The sequence below is a fragment of the Astatotilapia calliptera genome, chromosome 19 (genome assembly GCF_964374335.1).
Source record: "Astatotilapia calliptera chromosome 19, fAstCal68.1, whole genome shotgun sequence".
Classification (NCBI taxonomy): Eukaryota; Metazoa; Chordata; class Actinopteri; order Cichliformes; family Cichlidae; genus Astatotilapia; species Astatotilapia calliptera.
This window is the reverse complement of record NC_137440.1, coordinates 28,251,821-28,270,625: the sequence shown is the minus strand read 5'-3', so window position 1 is coordinate 28,270,625 and position 18,805 is coordinate 28,251,821. Positions and strand designations below refer to the sequence as shown.

General features: G+C 42.7%; 1 protein-coding gene across 4 annotated transcripts in view; it reads right to left on the bottom strand.

Annotated features, from left to right (window-relative positions):
* Window positions 1-18,805, bottom strand: part of asap2a (ArfGAP with SH3 domain, ankyrin repeat and PH domain 2a) — a 56,478-nt gene that overhangs the window by 35,241 nt on the left and 2,432 nt on the right. For all 4 annotated transcript variants that reach the window (XR_013903882.1, XR_013903883.1, XM_026153077.2 and 1 more), the window contains exon 2: window positions 4,352-4,424. Coding sequence is in view for 2 of the 4 variants with exons in the window: in XM_026153077.2 (XP_026008862.1) it covers window positions 4,352-4,424 (73 nt within the window). In the remaining 2 variants the exon portion in view is untranslated. The remainder of the gene's footprint in view (window positions 1-4,351; window positions 4,425-18,805) is intronic.

Here is an 18,805-nt window from a genome sequence, read left to right as displayed (position 1 = left end):
GTGTAGACACTGAGTAAACATTTCCATGAAATAACACTGGTGTTCCGAACCTCACTTAAAGATATGCAACAACAGAAAATGGGGAATTGGGATTTTATATGATTAGAGCTTAAAAGATTCATTGATTGTTGCATTACATAAGCTGATTTTACCTGATTTTTATTGTTGCAGATCTAAAAGACGCCAACTCAGGCTCTGACGAGAGGTTACAGGGAAATTTCTCAGAGAAGACAAACTCAGAATATAACAACACTAAATGAGCTACAATTAGTGAAGAGCTGTCAGGCTGACTGCGAGTTCTTAGTGATTCCTCAGGCTATTGCACAGGTATGCAAATAACCACAATTCAGCCCACTTTAACATAAACCCTTACCCTTCTGCAAAAAACTCAATGTGGGGAATGTTGTGCTTTTTTCTAGTCCATATTTTTAATCTTAGTTTCTACTAGTGTAGCTTTGCATGAGTCACAGTTCATAATAAGTCATCTTTATTTAGCTTCTCCTGGTATCTCTGAAACAAGCTTTTTCGTGTTATTTGCAATAGATCATTAATACGCAGTTTGAATAAACTGGCTGTTGAGCGTATATTGTCTCAGTAATGTATGAAGATAAGGAAAATAAAAGGATAGATGGTCCCCTCTCCTTTGTATAACTGAAGTCAGTACTTTCATCTTCCTTTGAGGGAAACTTTGAGAGTGGATGTTATTGTCTATTTAAAATCAGCATGAGAAATGGCTTAAGAAGTCGGCTTGAAAGTAAATGGCAGCATATTGTGCGTCAAAGGGAGAGAAAAGGATTCCTGTTGCTCAACCTCAGGAAATGATAAAGTTGCATTCACTGCAAGACAGAAGCCTGCTCACGCCTGTGGCATTCACCGCTGTATCTTTCCTCCTAAACTTACAAACACACACATGTACAGCTTTCCAGGCGTCTGCTGAGGATTATCTTACATCCCAAAGGCTTGTTTTTGCAGCCTCTTCCATTTCTCTCCCACACATGCGGGATTTAATCACCAGATAGCAACTTCCTCTCTCCGTCTCTCCCACACAGCTTCGTAAGTCCGGGTCAGCTGACACTCGGCGACACAATGCGCCGGTGACCTCCGATCAATTCCAGATCTCTCTAAGGACTCAATGAAAACAACGCTGAGCAAAATGACCACAAGCACACAGAAAAGGAAGCGTGACTATTAATCCCACGGGACAGAGACAAGGAATCGCAGAGGCATGAGAGACAATCAAAGGAGAAAGAAAACTTTCCTTAAAGTTCAAGTTTGATGTTTTGCTAAAATATTTTTTTTTGCAAATTCCTGGAACGAGGACAGTAAGTGAGATGACAGTGAGTGAGAACATGTGCTATAGTACAAATCCAGTTAGCTTAGAATGAAAACAGAAACTGGCGGGGTTAGCTCGGCCAACTTAACTTTGTCTAAAGCTACATTTCTATGCAAGCCAATGCACATGCAAATAATTTATTTTAACATTGATATACGTATTTATATATAAACATAAATAATTAAATATCAATTATGTACCCAGCAGCTTAACCAGCTGCAAACTCCACCTGAAACCTTCAGTCTTGCAAAGACAACGTTATATTTTCTAAATTGTATTTACTAAAATCTAAGAAACCGCTTTACACAAGTAGCATGAGCTCTTTTTTGAGTCCTCTCTGCATTCATTTTAGTTTCTCCTCGGCCCATTTATCTCAGACATTAAAGGTAATCGTGCTAAAAGTTTATGGAGAATCTCGTTTTCTCTGCTACCTGCAGACACATGATCAACTTCAGTGTTTCTCTGATGCAGCGTGGTCTGAGTTCTGCATTATATTCAGCAACTAAATGTCCTTCCCAGCTACAGGTACATCATCCCCCTCCAGTTATCCTCTGTTCAGCAGCTCTGACAAGCCTGTCCGAGCAGCTCTGCACGATCAGCTCCTGCTCCTTCTGAGGTCTGAGATGCTGCTGCTGGTTTATTCATCAAAACCCACATGCTGACACCTTGACAGGTCTCTGCAGCAACACAGGGTTCTCCTGCTCATTTAAAACCACTCCACCTTTCTCGCTCCCTTTCCCATCTTTTTCTTTATCCACATTACAAACTCACCATGCACGCTCAGCCTCTCAGATTTTCCCTGAGATGGTAATTCTTTAAAAAAATCGTTGATTTGACCTCAATACAGTCTCTAAACATTCAACATTCCCTCTGCTTACCCAGCTCCTCTTTCTCCTCATCGTTACAAAACATTATTTCTCAGCCTAAAATATCTTTGCAGAATTTTGGAAGAGTCAGTCAGCCATAGCAGGTGCTGAGGCTCCCTGTTATGTGTCACATTACTCACACTTTACCCACAACACCTTGTCTGGAGAACATTAAGAAAACTCAAGTGATCCTTTTTCCTCTATATTTATGTTAGAGCTTGGCTTTAGATACAAGTTGCATGGTGTCATTAACCACTTACAATCTAATTAATCTCAGCTGGTTTTAAAGAGCCAATAGGATCATTTTTGAGTGTATGTAGCTTGTTTCTGCAGGTAGAAGGGTTTGCAAAGCCGCCCACATGAACACTGCTCCTAAACTACAGTCGAGGGATTGTTTATTTACGGCGCTATGTAACCCATTTACATTACACTGATGTGCGGGTTAGTTTGGCATGCTGTCAAAGAAACAAGGCTGCCTTGCCGTCCAACTACGAAATATGCAGCCACTAGCAAGCAAGCCGAGCTTTCTGTAGACGGCTGCAGCAGCAAAGGAAGCAGATCGCTCATATTCTAAATCCTTAGCATTAGCCTGCCGCCCTGAAGTGACAAACATTAGATTTAATGATACCGAGGTCTGTCAGACTTCGGGATAACACAACAACCTGGCAACGCTCATTTGGGACACAGGTGTGCTGAGTGAGGAAATACACACTGTTGGGTTGGTCACCTGAGAAACATAATAGTCACTTTTCTGGTTTTCTTGTTTTGATCACCACCAAATCCAAAAGGTAATTATCTGGCTTCACCTGCAACATACTCCACTATATTCCCCACATAGCAGCTAAATGTCTGTATACACTTAGCTGCTGGGCAGGGAGCACACTGAGCCACAACAGAGGAGGTCTGCAGCCGCCTAATAATAAAAACAAGTGCGAGTTAGCAAGATGTAAGCGACAAAAAGCCTGAAGTGAACTGGCAGATAGTAATTTAAACTGCCCTTGTCACAACACTCAGTGGATGTACCGTTATTATAGAAATATGGATCAATAAAACTTTAAGTATAAGATATGGCTTTTAATTTAGTAGCCTGTATTTGGAAAATATACTAAACAACTGTCATTATTGTGTTTCCATTTAAAAGTGCCATGTACTCGGCACATGAGGATCACACAGACATGAAACTGAAATCCTCTGGGTTATACTCAAAACACACTGGTGTCTGGGCTGCTTCTCCTTGATAATTGCTGATAACAAAAGGTGACCTCCATTCATGCGAGCATAAATAAGAGCATCCCCTGTGGTATTCCTACAGACAAAGCAATGTTTCTACTCCAAACATTTATAAAAACCGTCTGAAATGCAACAACGTCCCAGTAAAAAGATTCAAATGAAGAGCCTACGGCAACATTTTGCAGCTTATACGCTTACACCTGCATGAAAGATTACATGGGACTGAAAAGTGCTGGACGTTATAAATGTAAATGCATGTTTAAGAGTGACGTGAGAACGTGTGTGTCCATGCCTCAGCGGCCACATACAAACACAGGCTGTGCCCCTCCCCAGCTGTTCCTTCCGGGGGTCTGGATCAGACAGCTGTCCCTCCTGCCTGAACAGAGCTCACACTGTTCTGAAAAAGACGTGCTCAGCACATTGTTCAGAGGTCTCTCTCCATTTCTGCCTCTCAGCAGGGTTCTGTCAGGCAGGCCAAACAAAAGACACTAAAAAACACCCAACACTGGCACAGCCAGGCATAATGAGCATGGTAATGACACACACACATACACAGGGCTTAAAAGACAAACCTCTCTCTCCCCCTCAAAGACAGAGGATATACTTTCTTTTAAAATCAAACAGAAAATAAAGACCAAAGGAACTGAAAAAAAGCATTTCCAGCAAACCAACCTCTTAAATATTTTTTTACTAAATAAAGAGGTAGAAATATTCTGCTCACTGCACTCCAACAAGGAGTCTCCTCCTAAAGGAGACTCAAAAGGTAAGACATAAGCATCTAGTCTTACTGCAAATTAACTCTTTCCTTCAGTGCTGGCATGTTAAAATGGTTCATAATATTTGAATCATGCAGCATTGTTCTTTCAGTAATGCAGAAGAGGCCGGCGATCTGCTGTGGTGATGGAGCGTAGTCAAGACTCACCTAGCCCAGACGTGTAGATAGCTTTCACAGACTTCTTCATCTTGTACAGCACGCTGCGATCCACATCCAGAGCCTGGACAGACACACAGAGAAGAGCACATTAAGAAGTCAACGTTCAACTTCGTGCAAATTTATGGCGTGAAAAAGATGGCGTATGTTTAGTCTGCATGAGGTCTTTACTCTTCTTCCAAAGGTAAACTCAGTAGGATGTAGTGCAACAGTGTGCACAGAATACAGAAACACCAGTCTGTACGGTGCCTTTTCCTGTGAAGTAGATGGACATATCTGAATCGCTCATATTTGTGTGGAGATTTTGAGGTTTTGCAAGCAGCCATGCTTTGCAGTAACACAATGTACCACCTTTATTAAATGTGTACTGTTAGATAGTTACCTCCTAATCCCAGATTGTGCTTCTGCTCTGAATTGTAATGAGGCGTTGAGTGGTTTCGGTTTAGTCCACAACCTCAATCCACGCCTGTGTGTGGTCGCTACAGTTTGTGCGTTTCTAACCCACCGATGTGGCTCCTAGCAATGCATTATTCAAGGTAAAGCCAAGAATAGACCTGGGCTCCCTCATTAGTCAGTGTGTGTGTGTGTGTGTGTCAATGTGTGTGTGTGTGTTCATCACTGTAACGGCTCGTAGGGCAAGAGCAGTGAGTAACTGAGGTCCATTGCAACAAGGGCATTTTCCCCGCAATGAATATATACACAAGTCTATGATTAACCAAAGTCACACACACATGCACGCACACACCTTCCCTCCAATGCATTCAGGCCAGTCTCACAGAGAAAAGCTCACACAATGCGCCACTGTGTCAGTGATGACAGGAATCTTTTGGGGTGAGGGGGTTTTTAGGAAATTAAGTTTTTAGAGACTTTATTAAGTATGTCCGCTTGACCAGGGCAAAGCCGGCGCCACTTTTCTCTGCCCCGCTCCCCGTCTTACTGACACCCATCAGATCCCCTCAACTCCCTGAAAACAAAAATAGACAATGACTCCCATTCAGCAATGTACTCACACATACTTCACACACACACACGCACTTTTTCTACTCTGCAATTGCACAAGATGCGATGACAAAACTTATTAAATCCATAAATCGTTTTAATATCCAGGCTCCGAGATGCTGAATAACTGCTCAGCACGTCGTTTTCCCTGAGGTCACATCTCACCCACACTAACAGAAAAAGAGGAAGCGATGAGAGACTTTGAAGGGAAAGTGACAGATAAATTAAGTGGCACTGGTTGAGGGACAGACAGAATAAAACACAGAGCTCAGAGAAAAGACAAGAACATTCACAATGTCCTCTTTCACTCTTCTGTCAGTACGGGCTCACAGAGGCCACCTATAAGGGTAAAGAGGGGGGACCCTGTCAGTCTGTTAGGGGATACAGTTACACTCATGGAAGAGGGAAAAAACGACTAATGGGGTGTGGGGGATCAGTCTTGAACAGAATGATGAAACTTTTATAGTTTAACAGCATTTTAATGAGTTTAATGAGCTATGACATTTACACTTACTTCAATGTAAAATCGATGTAACTTCAAAAAACTGTAAATAAAAAAAAAAAAATGGATAGAGAAACCATGAAACTAACAACTATTATGGAGCTGCCAGGTGATGATTTTAGTCATTGTCATCTTATGTCACGCAGGCTGTCACTATGTTAAATTGGACGCAAAGAGCACCAAAAACCTCCTTGTGCTTTCTGGCATATCACAGCTGCTTGCCAACTAGTCTGCAAACACTATCCAACCACTTGCCGAGCAGCAGTGAAGGCAAAAAAGGCTAAACTTTTACTTTCAAAATACATGACAGCAGCTTTAGCAAACGGCTTCACAGAAGCTGTTAGCAACCACTGACAAACTGGGTGGAGGAACTGGTGACTGCCAGTGGACTCCCCACTGGTCTCTAGGCCTGTAACTAAGAGTGGGTTTGACGGAAAACCAGAGGGATACAACTTACCATTCACAAGGTCGGCCATATGAGTCGAGCCGAGGAGTCTTTTACAATAGGAAATCTCTTTTGAAACAAAAGCAGTCTACTGGAATCACTGGAAAAGCATGCTAGCTTAAGGCACTTTGGCACTGACGTGTTTGATGCAAATCACTAATTTGCAGATGAGAAAATTAGTTAGCAGATCAGCAGATTAGCAGACTGAGGATGGAAACATAGCAGGAAGATTATTTCCCACATCCATCATGAAGCAAAAAGAAACTACCCCAGCAGGAGAGCTCTCAATCAACTTCACTCACTTTTAGTGATGAATGATTTAACCTTCCCTTATTAGCAGACACTGGTGGGCATTTTCCTGTTTCATTACTCTCTTTATTAACTTCTTAATAGTTTTTTTTTTTTATATGTGCAGAACTGTTAACACAAATGCTAAACTAATAAGATACATGACACACTCCTGCCTTTGACAAATGCATTTAGTCTGCTCATTTCAGCTGAAAAATACCCCGCGGTCACGCTCACCTAGCCTTGACCCCTGAAACAGCAGCACATTATCCGCACTGTCAACCTCTACTTGGCGTTTCACAGAAGACCAAATCTCTCCCATATACAGTTCAGGCATTTTTCATGCTGTGAAAACACAGGCATGTGCAAAGTGCTAATATTTCAAATTTCTAAATATAACTGCTTTCCCCCCCTGAACATATGTGTTTATACAACTAAGCTTCCAGACAGCAGCGTCTGGTAACAGTAACGTGCTAAAAATAAAATATGATGTATTTAACCAGAGGAACTGTGCAAATTAAAAGAAGCTTTTGCATATAAGTGGGACTTACAGTTCTGTGGTTTTAGTTCCTTCAGCTACCGTTAAATGACTCATCTGTAACATATGCCATTATCCCATTAGCTCTGTCTGGCTCAGACAGACTCTGCAGCTGTAGCTCTGACTGAGCTTCAATCGGAAAAAGGACTGAGGAAAAGTACAGCTTTCCTACAAAGAGTATCATCTCTGCATACGCCGCCAAACCAATTCAACTACACAAAGACTTTTAACCCAGAGCGCATTTTTTTAGTAGAGCTAATCTCACCTGGGGCTTGCCTTTGTACATCAAGTCTACTCCAAGTGCTAAGAACGAAAGCCATAAAAGCACTCAAAGCATTTCTGCTGGTATCTGAGCTTCTGCGAGAGTGTAGAAGGCTTCCAGGAGGATCTCATTGATCCCCTCTTCAACATAAGGTGGAGTTAATGATTTTCAGGCTCAAAACATATCAAACATAGTGAGGGGTTGGCGCTTGAGGCGATATGATGTGCAATTTCACAGTTACCCTGTAACTCTCAGGGTGTCATGAAAACTGCCTCACGTATAGCTGAATTCATTTAAGCTAGCCAGCAATTTCAGAAAAGCATGCTTGAACCTTTCATCTGTTTATTGATCATCTGAGGTTGAGTGTGTTTTGGTTTGGAGGACGAGAGGTCAAACAGAGGTGAGCTGCGGAAGCTAACGCATGTGGCAGAATTTTACAGACGAGTTTTGTGCATAAAAAATAAAAAAATAAATCATCTGTGTATGTTTAATTCATAATTTTAAAACACAAGTGCAAAATGTGTGCTGCATGCACTGAGATAACAGTCAGGTGCAAGCTCACTCCAGTTAAGTTGAACAGCGAGTTCTATAACAAGAGATAAGAATGATATGTTAAATTAAAAAAATACACGACACAAGACGAGGTCGGTAGTCATGGAGCACTCTTACTCTGACTCAGCGGGACTCTCTGGCAATAAAGTGCATGTTTTCATGGAGAACGACGAGCCAAATGGATCAGATTTACCGCAATCTGTTAGTTTTGTGACTAAAGATTTTGGTGCATATGCTGTATCAGAGCAGTCAGATGGCAGCTATGTGTTCTGCATCAGTATCAGCAAACAGCCTCTATGTTAGAAGTTATTTGTCAACTACTGCAAAGTACACAGGGAAACACTGACATTCAGGCAACATTGATTTCAATGTGACCTCATTTCCCTGTGCAGGTTATAACAGTTGTGATGAATAAAAGAGTCCAGCTTTGTTCACATAAAGCAGGTTTGTGTTGCAGTAGGTTTGCAATGCATATGCAAACTGGGTGCGCTGGTGGATGCGGCACTATCCCAGAATACATTTCACTACTCACATGCTGCCTCGTGTGCTGCAATTGGCTAGAGTCTTCTCATTCTTGTGGATATTACTTTGACATGTATCACCCCTCCTAAAACTTCTCCCCAAACAGGTTAATGGGACTCCCCCATGACAGATGCCTCCAGCTGGAAGAAAATGTGCCCTACCTAATTGCAAAACTAGCCCAGGATAAGCTCCAAGAGTGCACGATTCCCTCCCCACACACTGGGTCAATGACCTGGTGCCGGAGTGCGATCCGATGGGTCAGAGCTATTTTCAGTGGCACAATATTAAACAGCCAATTTTTATGTTCTGGCTGCTCAGCTGTCAATACTTTGCTCTCACAGACCGTTACCTCTAAACCTCTGGTTGACCTCTCTCATAACAACACTAAGTGACGAGTCCAAGGCTTACACGCACATTGGAACAGGCATCTCGCCTCCCAAACACACAAGGTGTCCCCCGCTCAAGAACAAAGCACACCATCAATCAGCACAGAGTGGTCTGACAGGCCAGCAGGGTAATAAACCCACCAAACACACTCCTCTGACTCATTCTCACATGACTCAATCACTTTCACACATTTGCACTCCGATGCACTGCCCACATTTGAGCATAGCGCGACATTTTGTAAAAACTTGTTTGAAGCAGAAATGTAACCCAGAAATGTATTCACAGTGCGAGGGGAACTCCGCGGTGTTGTAATATTTCATCAGCCCAGGCTCCGAGCTGAATCCACACACACAATAGGCCTCGTCACCCGGCCTGGAGCTGCTTCACCAGCCAAATTTATGTGACATTTCTGCGATGTCAGCCGTTTTCTCCTCCCTGTTAGCAGTTCACAGTAAACTAACTAGAAGCGCACTTTTCTCCCATCTTGTGAAGGATCAGAGACCCAAACTGAATTCTACTGATAATCATCTTAAAGGCATGACATCAGCATCATCATCGTGGTGATTATAACAAAGCAGCATCTGCTGCAGCCGATCTGCGCAGACTAATGCAGGGTCACGGGGGTGACTGTCAGAGTGATCCATTCACTTGAGTTTGTACATTTCCTGAATTGCTGAGTATTATATGTCATGTTACTGATCGCCGTGAGCCCACAGCTGATAGATAATATCAGAGACAGAAGGAAAGAAGACACCGTAAAGCTGAATAATGCTGACGATGCTCAACTCCACTCCACTAAAGTTTACATTTTTAAAAAAATTAAAAGAATTTAAAGGGTTTTTTAAGAGGAGAAAAAAAACAAAACAAAAAAAAAAAAAAAACAGCGGACAGATATCATTTCTGCTCAAACGGAGCACTCAAAGAATTTTTTTTTAATACAACTTCACTCATTAACATTCATTCATACAAGCACTTTTTTCTATGCTTTTCCAATGCAAGTGCTTTCTATCCAACATTGATAACATTCATTCTCCAATGGATGCATCGGAAAGCAAATTGGGATCGCTATCTTGCACAAGGATATTTGGCATGCAGATCAACAACCTTCCAATTAGTAGGTGACCTGCTCTAAACTAAAACTTACTTCAAATCTGGTTTCAGACTGAAAAAAGTGACATTATATAAGGACAAAATAATTGTAACTGACAAAAGAACCTTTATATCTTGAGAAGAGAAACAAAACCCAAAACACAGTGAGGTAGAGAGAACACGAAGACCATGTGAGACAGCGGGGAGTGATAGACAACGCCAGCAAAAGTGGGTCCAGCTAACAGGGCTGTTTTATCGTAGCAGTTTCCACCTCTTTCTCCTCTGTCTGAAGAAGAAACACATTCCTGGATGATTGCATGCAGGAGTGACTGACAGACAAGACAGAGACCCAGCCCCATTGTTCCTGCCAGCTAACTATCTGCTGATGACAGCATGTCTGCTTTGCAAGATGCCGTCCCTCTTTCCTCAGAGGCCCCATCAGCAGACAACAAACACGTTAAATTTTAAAGAAAGGCAATCCGAGAAATCTTCACACACTTCTCTGAAGCTCACACACACACGCACATCTGCGCTCTGTCTGTGCGTCTTTATAAGTCGTCTTATAACCTTGCCTTACCCTTTAAGCTCCCCACCGCCTGCGACGGGAGACCCAAGGAAGCGTCTGCTTCATATAGTGGAAACCAGGGAGTAAGAAAGCAGCAGCCTAGGATTTGCTGCATGTGTTGGTACAGTAGCTCCACGGAAAAAACAACTACAACTAAAAGAGTGAGTTAATAGGACAGAAAAAGCCTAAGTTTTGATGTGAAGATCATTTGACTGCACTCAACATCACATTGATATTTATTTCCCCACTGCGAGGTGGTCAGCCCACACAGCAAAAACTGGAACAGGATCTCTTAATGAGACAGATCTAACTTCATATCTGAAACAGCAGATGAGCTGTGTAAAAGATTTCACAGGCCAAACAGCAACTGACTCACCGCGGTTAGCAGGTCGACCACTAGCGCTACATAAGTGTCTTATGAACATCTATCATTAGGTGTACGAGGTTAATGCCCATCTATACACTGTGTGAGACTGCATCAAAAACTTTCCCTTTTTTTGAGTCACCTGGGGGGGGAAAAAAAAAAAAAAAAAAAGTATACTTGGGCCCAAGAGAAACATAAATAAAACATTACATTTGTATGCAGTCTTCTCTGAAACATTACAAAAAAGGGACAAGTCAGGTTTTCTGCAGGTGTGCTGTTGAAGCAGCTGCACAGTGCAAAGTACTGACCAGCCTTCGGGCTGCTGTCTGCACTTCCATATGTTTCACAGTGTAAACACAGGAAGGGAAACTCGCTCTGTGTCGGTGAAGGAAGATCTGTGTCTCAGCTCAAAACTCAGAACACTGAAGTAGACCTACTATGCTTTTCCTTATATCTTGTCATAAGTCTCCCTTCACAGTGGTTATTGTTATATTAAACAAACATTGAGGTCACAATAGCCACAAGTAATCCCCTTGGAGAGCTTTTTAAACTCTTGGCTCTGTATGATGTTGTATGATGTGAAGCAACATGTTTAATGTGGCTTAATATGATCATCTCATTTGTGACAAAGGTGCGACACTGAGCGCAGAAGCCCGTCTCTCTTCCTGTTCAAACCTTTTGTTTGCGAGGAACAGGAGCTAAGAAAAAAGGCTCAACCCAACAGTGGATGAATTTAGTTGCATCGAGGCTCAAAGTAAATATAAGGGCTACTTTGAAATGTATAATGAGTATAATATGTCCCCAAACATGCAGACATTAAAACCAAGAGGCATGTCTCTGAGGAAGCTGTGCTCAAGCCATGCCGTTTTCTTATGTCTCTGCTTCTGATTTTCCACCCGAGACAGATTTTATCTATAATCTCGAGCTGCAGATGAATTCCCTCTTTAAAAGAGCTCCTTTAAAGCCACTTTCAAGTGTTTCATTCACAACTTTTCTCTGTGCTGAGTGAGAAAAGTCAATATTTGGACAGAGGTGGGTTTCGTGGAGTGGACTGCTAACGGGCCATAGTTGCAGGCTTTCTGTTCCCTCGACTGCAGAGATGTGAGAAGTTAGTCTGCCCGAGGTCAGCATGGAAAACTCCACGCTGACATGAGCTCATTAACACAGAAATGCGTGCATTTTTGCATCTCTGGCGACAGAACTGATGAAGACTCCAGCACAAAGCTAAACAGTGACTACATTTATTATGAGTCAACATCTTTTTCCAGGGAGCCTAATAATTCCAGCTTGAACTCACTTGGGAAGTTTCGGTTTCGTTTCTGTTTAAGTTTTCTCCCCAACTGCAAGTTTCTGAAAACATCTCATCCACCCACAAGTACTTTAGTACCGCGCACTCGCTGCTTTACAGCTCCTCGGTGAGCACTACAAAGACCGCTGCTGGACCACAGCCTTGACTACCAGCTGCCAGAAATCACACTGGGATGACAACATCAACTGCAGCGCTTTAAGTGGCAGAGAAAACAAACTTTCATGTTAAGTCCCGAGGCGTATTTCAGGGTGTTTTACATTTTACAAGGTGAGAGACCCCAATGCAAGTATGGTTTCCTTTTGGTTTCCCCAGACAGCTGCACTGCATCAAAGTGAAATGCATCTATAGCATCTGAGCAGCCCCAGCCCATCACTAACAGATTCAGGTCTGCATCACTGTATCCGCCACGCTCTGTGCATGACTTCAAATATAACATAAAAGATCTTAAAAATGAGGGTTAAATGAGCAGCAGGCTTAAGACCCCGATGGCGCCATGTATTTAAAACCTGCTAAAACGGTCTGCCTAACTTTGAGGGGGAGTATTTAATGAAGTTTATAAAAGTAGCAGGAGGCTGATAAAAGTTTGCAGGAGAGGGTGGGGGGGACATAAGGACCAAATGTGCTGCACTTTGAGGAAGCAGTGGGGAAAAAACCCTCCTCTGACTTCACGTTAAAGTTTCTGTTTGGCTTCTTTTCACACGGAGGTTTGTGCCAGCTTCACGGTGTCAGAGACTCCTGTGCCAGAGACCAACAGTTACAACATGATGCCTGAGAGACAGAGGGGAAAATGACCTGTTTTCTCCTGGAAAACTCTGCTGTAAAAAACTACAGAGACCACGATTGTGTTTGTGTGCCGTTGTTGGCTTGAGAGCGCACTTCAGACGTAGAGACGAGGATGACCTGTATTTCACACAACCCTCTCTGAACTCCGCCGGGAACTCAGAACTTGAAAAGAGCTCCGATTGACATGAACTCACTCCGCTCTACGAAACTCAGACAATCTGAAAAGTGTCAGACTCGGGCAATCTCTGCAGATAAAACATGCTTCAAAAATTACAGGAAGTATCACTGTTTCCAGTGCTGTAGCAGACTCCCACAAATGAGTTCTACAAATCTATTTTAGAGCATTTGCTTTGTGACTTATGCTGAACATTTAATTTATCACTGATATTATGAAAACTGCACACCAGGAGGACAGATGTTGGATGTTGCAGAGCAGTACTACAACTGAAGGGTGGTGGTGCAGGTTCGACTGGCGGTTTCACACCTTCCAGACTACCGATGTGTAATTCCAACACCGTACAACTGATCTTAGGCCCCAAGCGAGTCAGAAGCAATCGAACTAAGATTGCCTTGAGAGCCTCTGAGGAGGCAACGCTAGAACAAACAAAGGAGAGGTCTGGGTCAGATCTCTGAGTGAAAGTGACAACAGGACAGCACAACTGTGAGGATTCACCCCTCCCACGGCACCGTGGGCCTAAGCAACATGGAGTGGACGGGACTACAAATCAATAGCGGAGTTCATTAATGGAAGAGGTAGAGCCTGTGAGGGAACAAAAGCCATCAAAAGCAGCCGTCTCTGACAATCTGGGCCAGGACACTCTGATGGATGAGATGGGCTTTAATTTCCAGGCATCCCCAAGTGCCCCTGGTGTCTAACCCCCTAACCTCTGTTTAGGACAGAGAGAAGCACGTTTGTCCTTTAACCTCAGTCCTTTTCACCATGCCGGACTCAGTTTCTGACTATTTTCACCCTGTCTCCTAATGAAACAGACTTATTAGGTCTAACAATGACTAACAGGCTGCAATAAAGGAAAATGAATTCGCTACCAAGTCCTGATGCGTTCACCCACAAGTCTAGACAGCACACAAAACTGAATAAAATCATATCACATCGTAACAGTCAAAGCCACGGAGGATAAAAGGCATCAATGCTTTGAAGTGACTGGGACGCTTGCCGCTAACAGATCTTAATGAGGTACATCATAGAGAGTCCTGGCCAGAGTCCATCTGAGGAGGATGATAACACAAACACTGCATTACCAGGCCCCAGACGCCGGACAGCCACCTCCCATTTGAAACCCTTGGGAATCATTGAGTTAGCAGTCCCACACAGATAATGAAAAGAGACTTTTACCGCAGATATAGTCATAAAGTGAGAGTGTTTAATCACATGCAACATGTCTTTCCCCAGATATCAACTTTAAGTATTCCATCACCAGTACCTCAAGCAAGATTACTATAGAAAATAAACTAAAAGCTAAAAATTCAAGAGCTCATCCCAAGATTTAGCTTTGCTTCAACATACTTGGCCTATTCTGGTGCCTTAACTACAGTTAAGGCAAAGTCGAGGGACAACGGATAAAGAGTTAGAATGAAGGGAGGAGACAGAAATCCCATTTCAATTACTGAGAGCATCATTAAGCTTCTTTGGTGGGATACAGAAGACTGGCCAAGGTGGCTGGGGGTTTGGGTTGCTCACTTGGACCAGACGGCGCATTTAGGCCGTATGTGTAAGAGCTTATAGATCCAACTGTGTGGCTCTAAAGCTATTAGATGTGGATTGTCCCTGCACTGATAATCCTTGTCTGAAGGCTGTTAAAACTTTCCTCCAGGCCACCTGTTCCAATGGGGGTGCAGCTGCTGTCCCTGACCAGGTCACAGCCGTTAACACCAACCACGCCTGGGATGGGGCAGCAATCAGGACAGGAGAAGGCCACGCTCTCTTTAGGCCCGGGAGCTGCTGGAAAATCAACACAAGCCAGCAGAATGACATGTGTAAAATGAGTTAGGAGACCACATTTGTCTTTAGATGTTGACACATCCACCACAAATTGTTGCACTTTAGGTAAAACATGTCAACGCAAATAGTAGGAGAAGAATAAATGTTTTGTCCTGCTCCAACCGGTTATGCAGAACAGACTAGAAATTAAGAGATATCACCATGTGCTAACAGAGGATAGCGTCAAGTTAGAGCATGTACCCATAACAACTGGTGGCTTCAGATTAGGCTTAGAGGTGCTATAAAGAGATGAGAGGCTAAAGACTCAGGGCAGGCAGTAATCAGCTGCTGTTTTTTTAAACACACTGTTTTTTTTTCATAAGCCACATCCCCATGTTGCACACCAGCATTAGAAAAGTTAGTAACAGTCTGTGAGAACCAGACTGCAGACTGGTATGGGCTGCAGAGCCAGCACCCGTGCATGCTGTGAATGCCATTTCCATTCCCAGAGATACTCACAAAATAATCTCACTACAAAATCAAGTGCAAATAATCCAGCAGGCTTTACAATGCATAGCTGGCATGCCAGAGTCATGGACCTCTGTTGGGTGAATTAATAGCCAGATGGATGAATAATGATGCTAGCCTTCAAGACCGAGTTACCCCCAACTGCCCTTAACGCCAGGAACAATCCATGAAAAGCTGACTTGGCTATAAATAACCGTTATTCATCTGCAAAAAATGAATAAACTTAACAATGAGATAGAGGTTGGAAGGAGAGGCCCACTGAGTGGGTGTATTAGAGGGCATAAGCCATGCAGTATTCTGCATCAGTCATTTACTATTGCCATTACATCAAGAAACTGATTTTTTTTAGCATTTCAATGAACTTGAAGTCACTTAAAGCTTCAGATTGGACCTCTAGTTGCTCCTTGTCATGGTTCATTAAGTTTTCTGGCTCAGTAACCTGAGCCGTTTTCACAAAAGCACTGCAGCCCCGAGGCTCTTGAACAAATGGAAGTGCATGTAAAAATGCAAATTTTAAACCGCCTGATCGGACATCAGCAGATCTTTAACCTGTTGTTTAACCTGCCTTGTATAAAATCTGTATGCACGCATGGGCAAATAGATGTCTTTGGTGCTGCATCCTGCACGCGGTATCCTGACACGTCACTTACAATCGCATCGAGCCCAGTTGACAATGCCCTTGAAACTGCTGGTGCTACAGAAAAACATGTATTCCTCAACCAGATGGCAAGTGGTTTCTAGACATTGCCGGCTGTCACCAGGTGAAACTGGCTGCTGTAGCAAGTCAATTTAACTTTAATTACACAGCACCAAATCAGAACAACAGCTTCACATTGTAAGCTAAAGACCTACAACAACCTCCTTGCAACTGGTCTCTAGTTCATCACCATGGTTGCCTGTAGACTGCATGAAAGATGGTGACTTGAAACAAACGCTTGTGATGCAAACCAAAATTAGAAATGTTGACTTTCAAAGTAAAAGTTGCACCTTTTGGAAAGTGCTGGTTGAAGCAGTAAGCAACTGTTACTTTGAAAGTGAACGGTCTCCACTTCTGGCTTGCATCGCAGTTTCACTGTAAACCAAAGTAAACACAATGTACAGTAAACAGCGAGTGTTTGCAGACAAGTTGGCACCTTCCATGAAAACTATTGTCAACCACCGCACCCAACTTACAACTAAAGCAATCACGGGAAGGTTTTTGGTGCAGTACCATCTACTGAACTTTGCAGCCAATTTCACTCCAGCGACTGCCAGAAACCTCAACAGGTTAAAGAATATAAAGTTCTCCCAAGCACTCTGTGGTCAACAGTGAGATCACTTAACACTCTCTTGGTCTGTGTGAGCAGGGCTTTAGCAGTCAATTTCACAGTGAGTGCCAGCTACCAGTCACAAACAGCCAGGAGATAAACATTTTTCCCTGGAAATACACATTTTCCCTAGCAGCTAGAGGTTGCTGACTCATCTCTAGTCTTGTTTAACTGAGGCCTTACCTAAACCATGCACTTAGAGCAAGCTGTAAGGTGTCTTTTTGTCAAATGTTGAAACACTTGCATGATAAGTGGCCTTTCATAAATACTTTATGCTACTTTACATGAAGTAATTGTCTTCCTTTGTTGTGTGTGTGTGTATTGTGGTGGACAATGGTTTACATGATCCTTAAAAGAAAAAAGAAAAGAAAACACACACACACAAAAGCAACACACATATCATATAACTATACAACAACAGAAAGACAAATATACTAAGGTCGAGGAACAAGTTAGGGATACTTTTACATACGAAGCTACACCCGGGAGGCGAGCACTCTACCTGTCAAACAACTTTAAATGAGAAAGCAGCTGTAATGTCATAACGGATATTGTGTGTCTGCCTGCAAAGGGTTGATCAAAGGGCTGAGAACACAAAAGCTTGTCTTGAATATCAAGTAGTGACGGCTGTTTTACAGCCCCAGACGCTGCTGCTCAGCAGTCTAAAGTATGACTAACATCTCTTTCATACCGTTAGCAAACGGTTTGAGAGGACTGTTGATGTTACACATCGCGAACCCAGTAAGTGACCCACTTTACCACAGAATGAATGTACTAGTAATTCTTTAACCTCCTCTGTGAGTTTCAAGCGCAACATAGTGACAGTACACGAAACTACCAGGTACTGCTGCCAAAGATAGAAGTGAAAGCACGTGAGATTCGTTCCTGGAGGCAACTCTATTGATTGCAGCTGTTTTAGGTGTCTGTCTGCCAGGCAGCCTTTAGTAACTGAAAGAGGGGGGGAAAAAAAGGTGCAAAAACAGACCTGAGACGACTACAATGTGTGCCAATTTCTGACTTCAGCGAAACATACTCATGAGTTTCTCCTCGAGTGCATGACTCTTCAGCGTGATCAATAGACAGGGATCAGATCATCCCTCAGGGCAAGTCCTGCTTTCCACTTGAGCTCATGGTTTTTCCTGATATGCACAGTCTGTGTTATACAAAAAACAAAAACAAAAAAAACCTGACAGCTGACATAATAACGATTGCCTCAGTGTCATATTTTTAAATAAGGAATGAGAAAAAACGATTACAGACTATTACGAATAAAGAAAAACAGATCCTACATCTCGACTGCTGAAAAGTGTGCCCAGAGCAAAGTCAGCACAAGTGTTTTACATGAGCACAGAGGGGGGCCATGACACAAAGCCCAATATCCTCTTACTGGATAAACAGCTTTTTATTGTTGTGGTTTTTACAAACGAGCACCCACATGCGCACAAGCTCTCTGAATGGCCTCCTAATAGCCAGCACTTTAAAGCTACTAGCCTAATTAAGATTCTGTCAGATGCAATTAAGTTTGGAAAGAAATAATTACACAACAATGTGCACCCGTTGACATAAACTCTCAGAGCGGTGCAGTCTCCGCTTTGGTTAACATGTTTAAAGCTTTTCTATAAACAGCCAGAAACAAAGATCAGAGTCTTTAAAGAAGTTGAGACTGTAAGCCCATCAGGTACTTTACAACACGCTTCATTAGGAAAACGGATTATTGGATGCAACCTTCCAAAGAGGTGAGGCGTCCAGGTTTATAAGCAGTTTGCATCTCCAAAACAGTACAGGATAAAGCAGATAAACCTCCTGTATTTTCCCAAACAGCAAACAGGACTGTTTTAAGACTAGTAATCATTCCTTTCTACTAATAAATAACCCATTGCTAAGTTATAATGGGGGGCAAGCTCCTAAAGCAGTGGAACAGGAGATACCACGATACACTACTGCACCATAAAATGCATTTTTTGTGCAAATGATAGCAGTGTGGTCATTTTATAAAAACACATTTTTAGTGGAGAAGCTCTACTTGTCGAGTGGAGCTTGTACAGGGAAACAAAGCTCACAAGTGT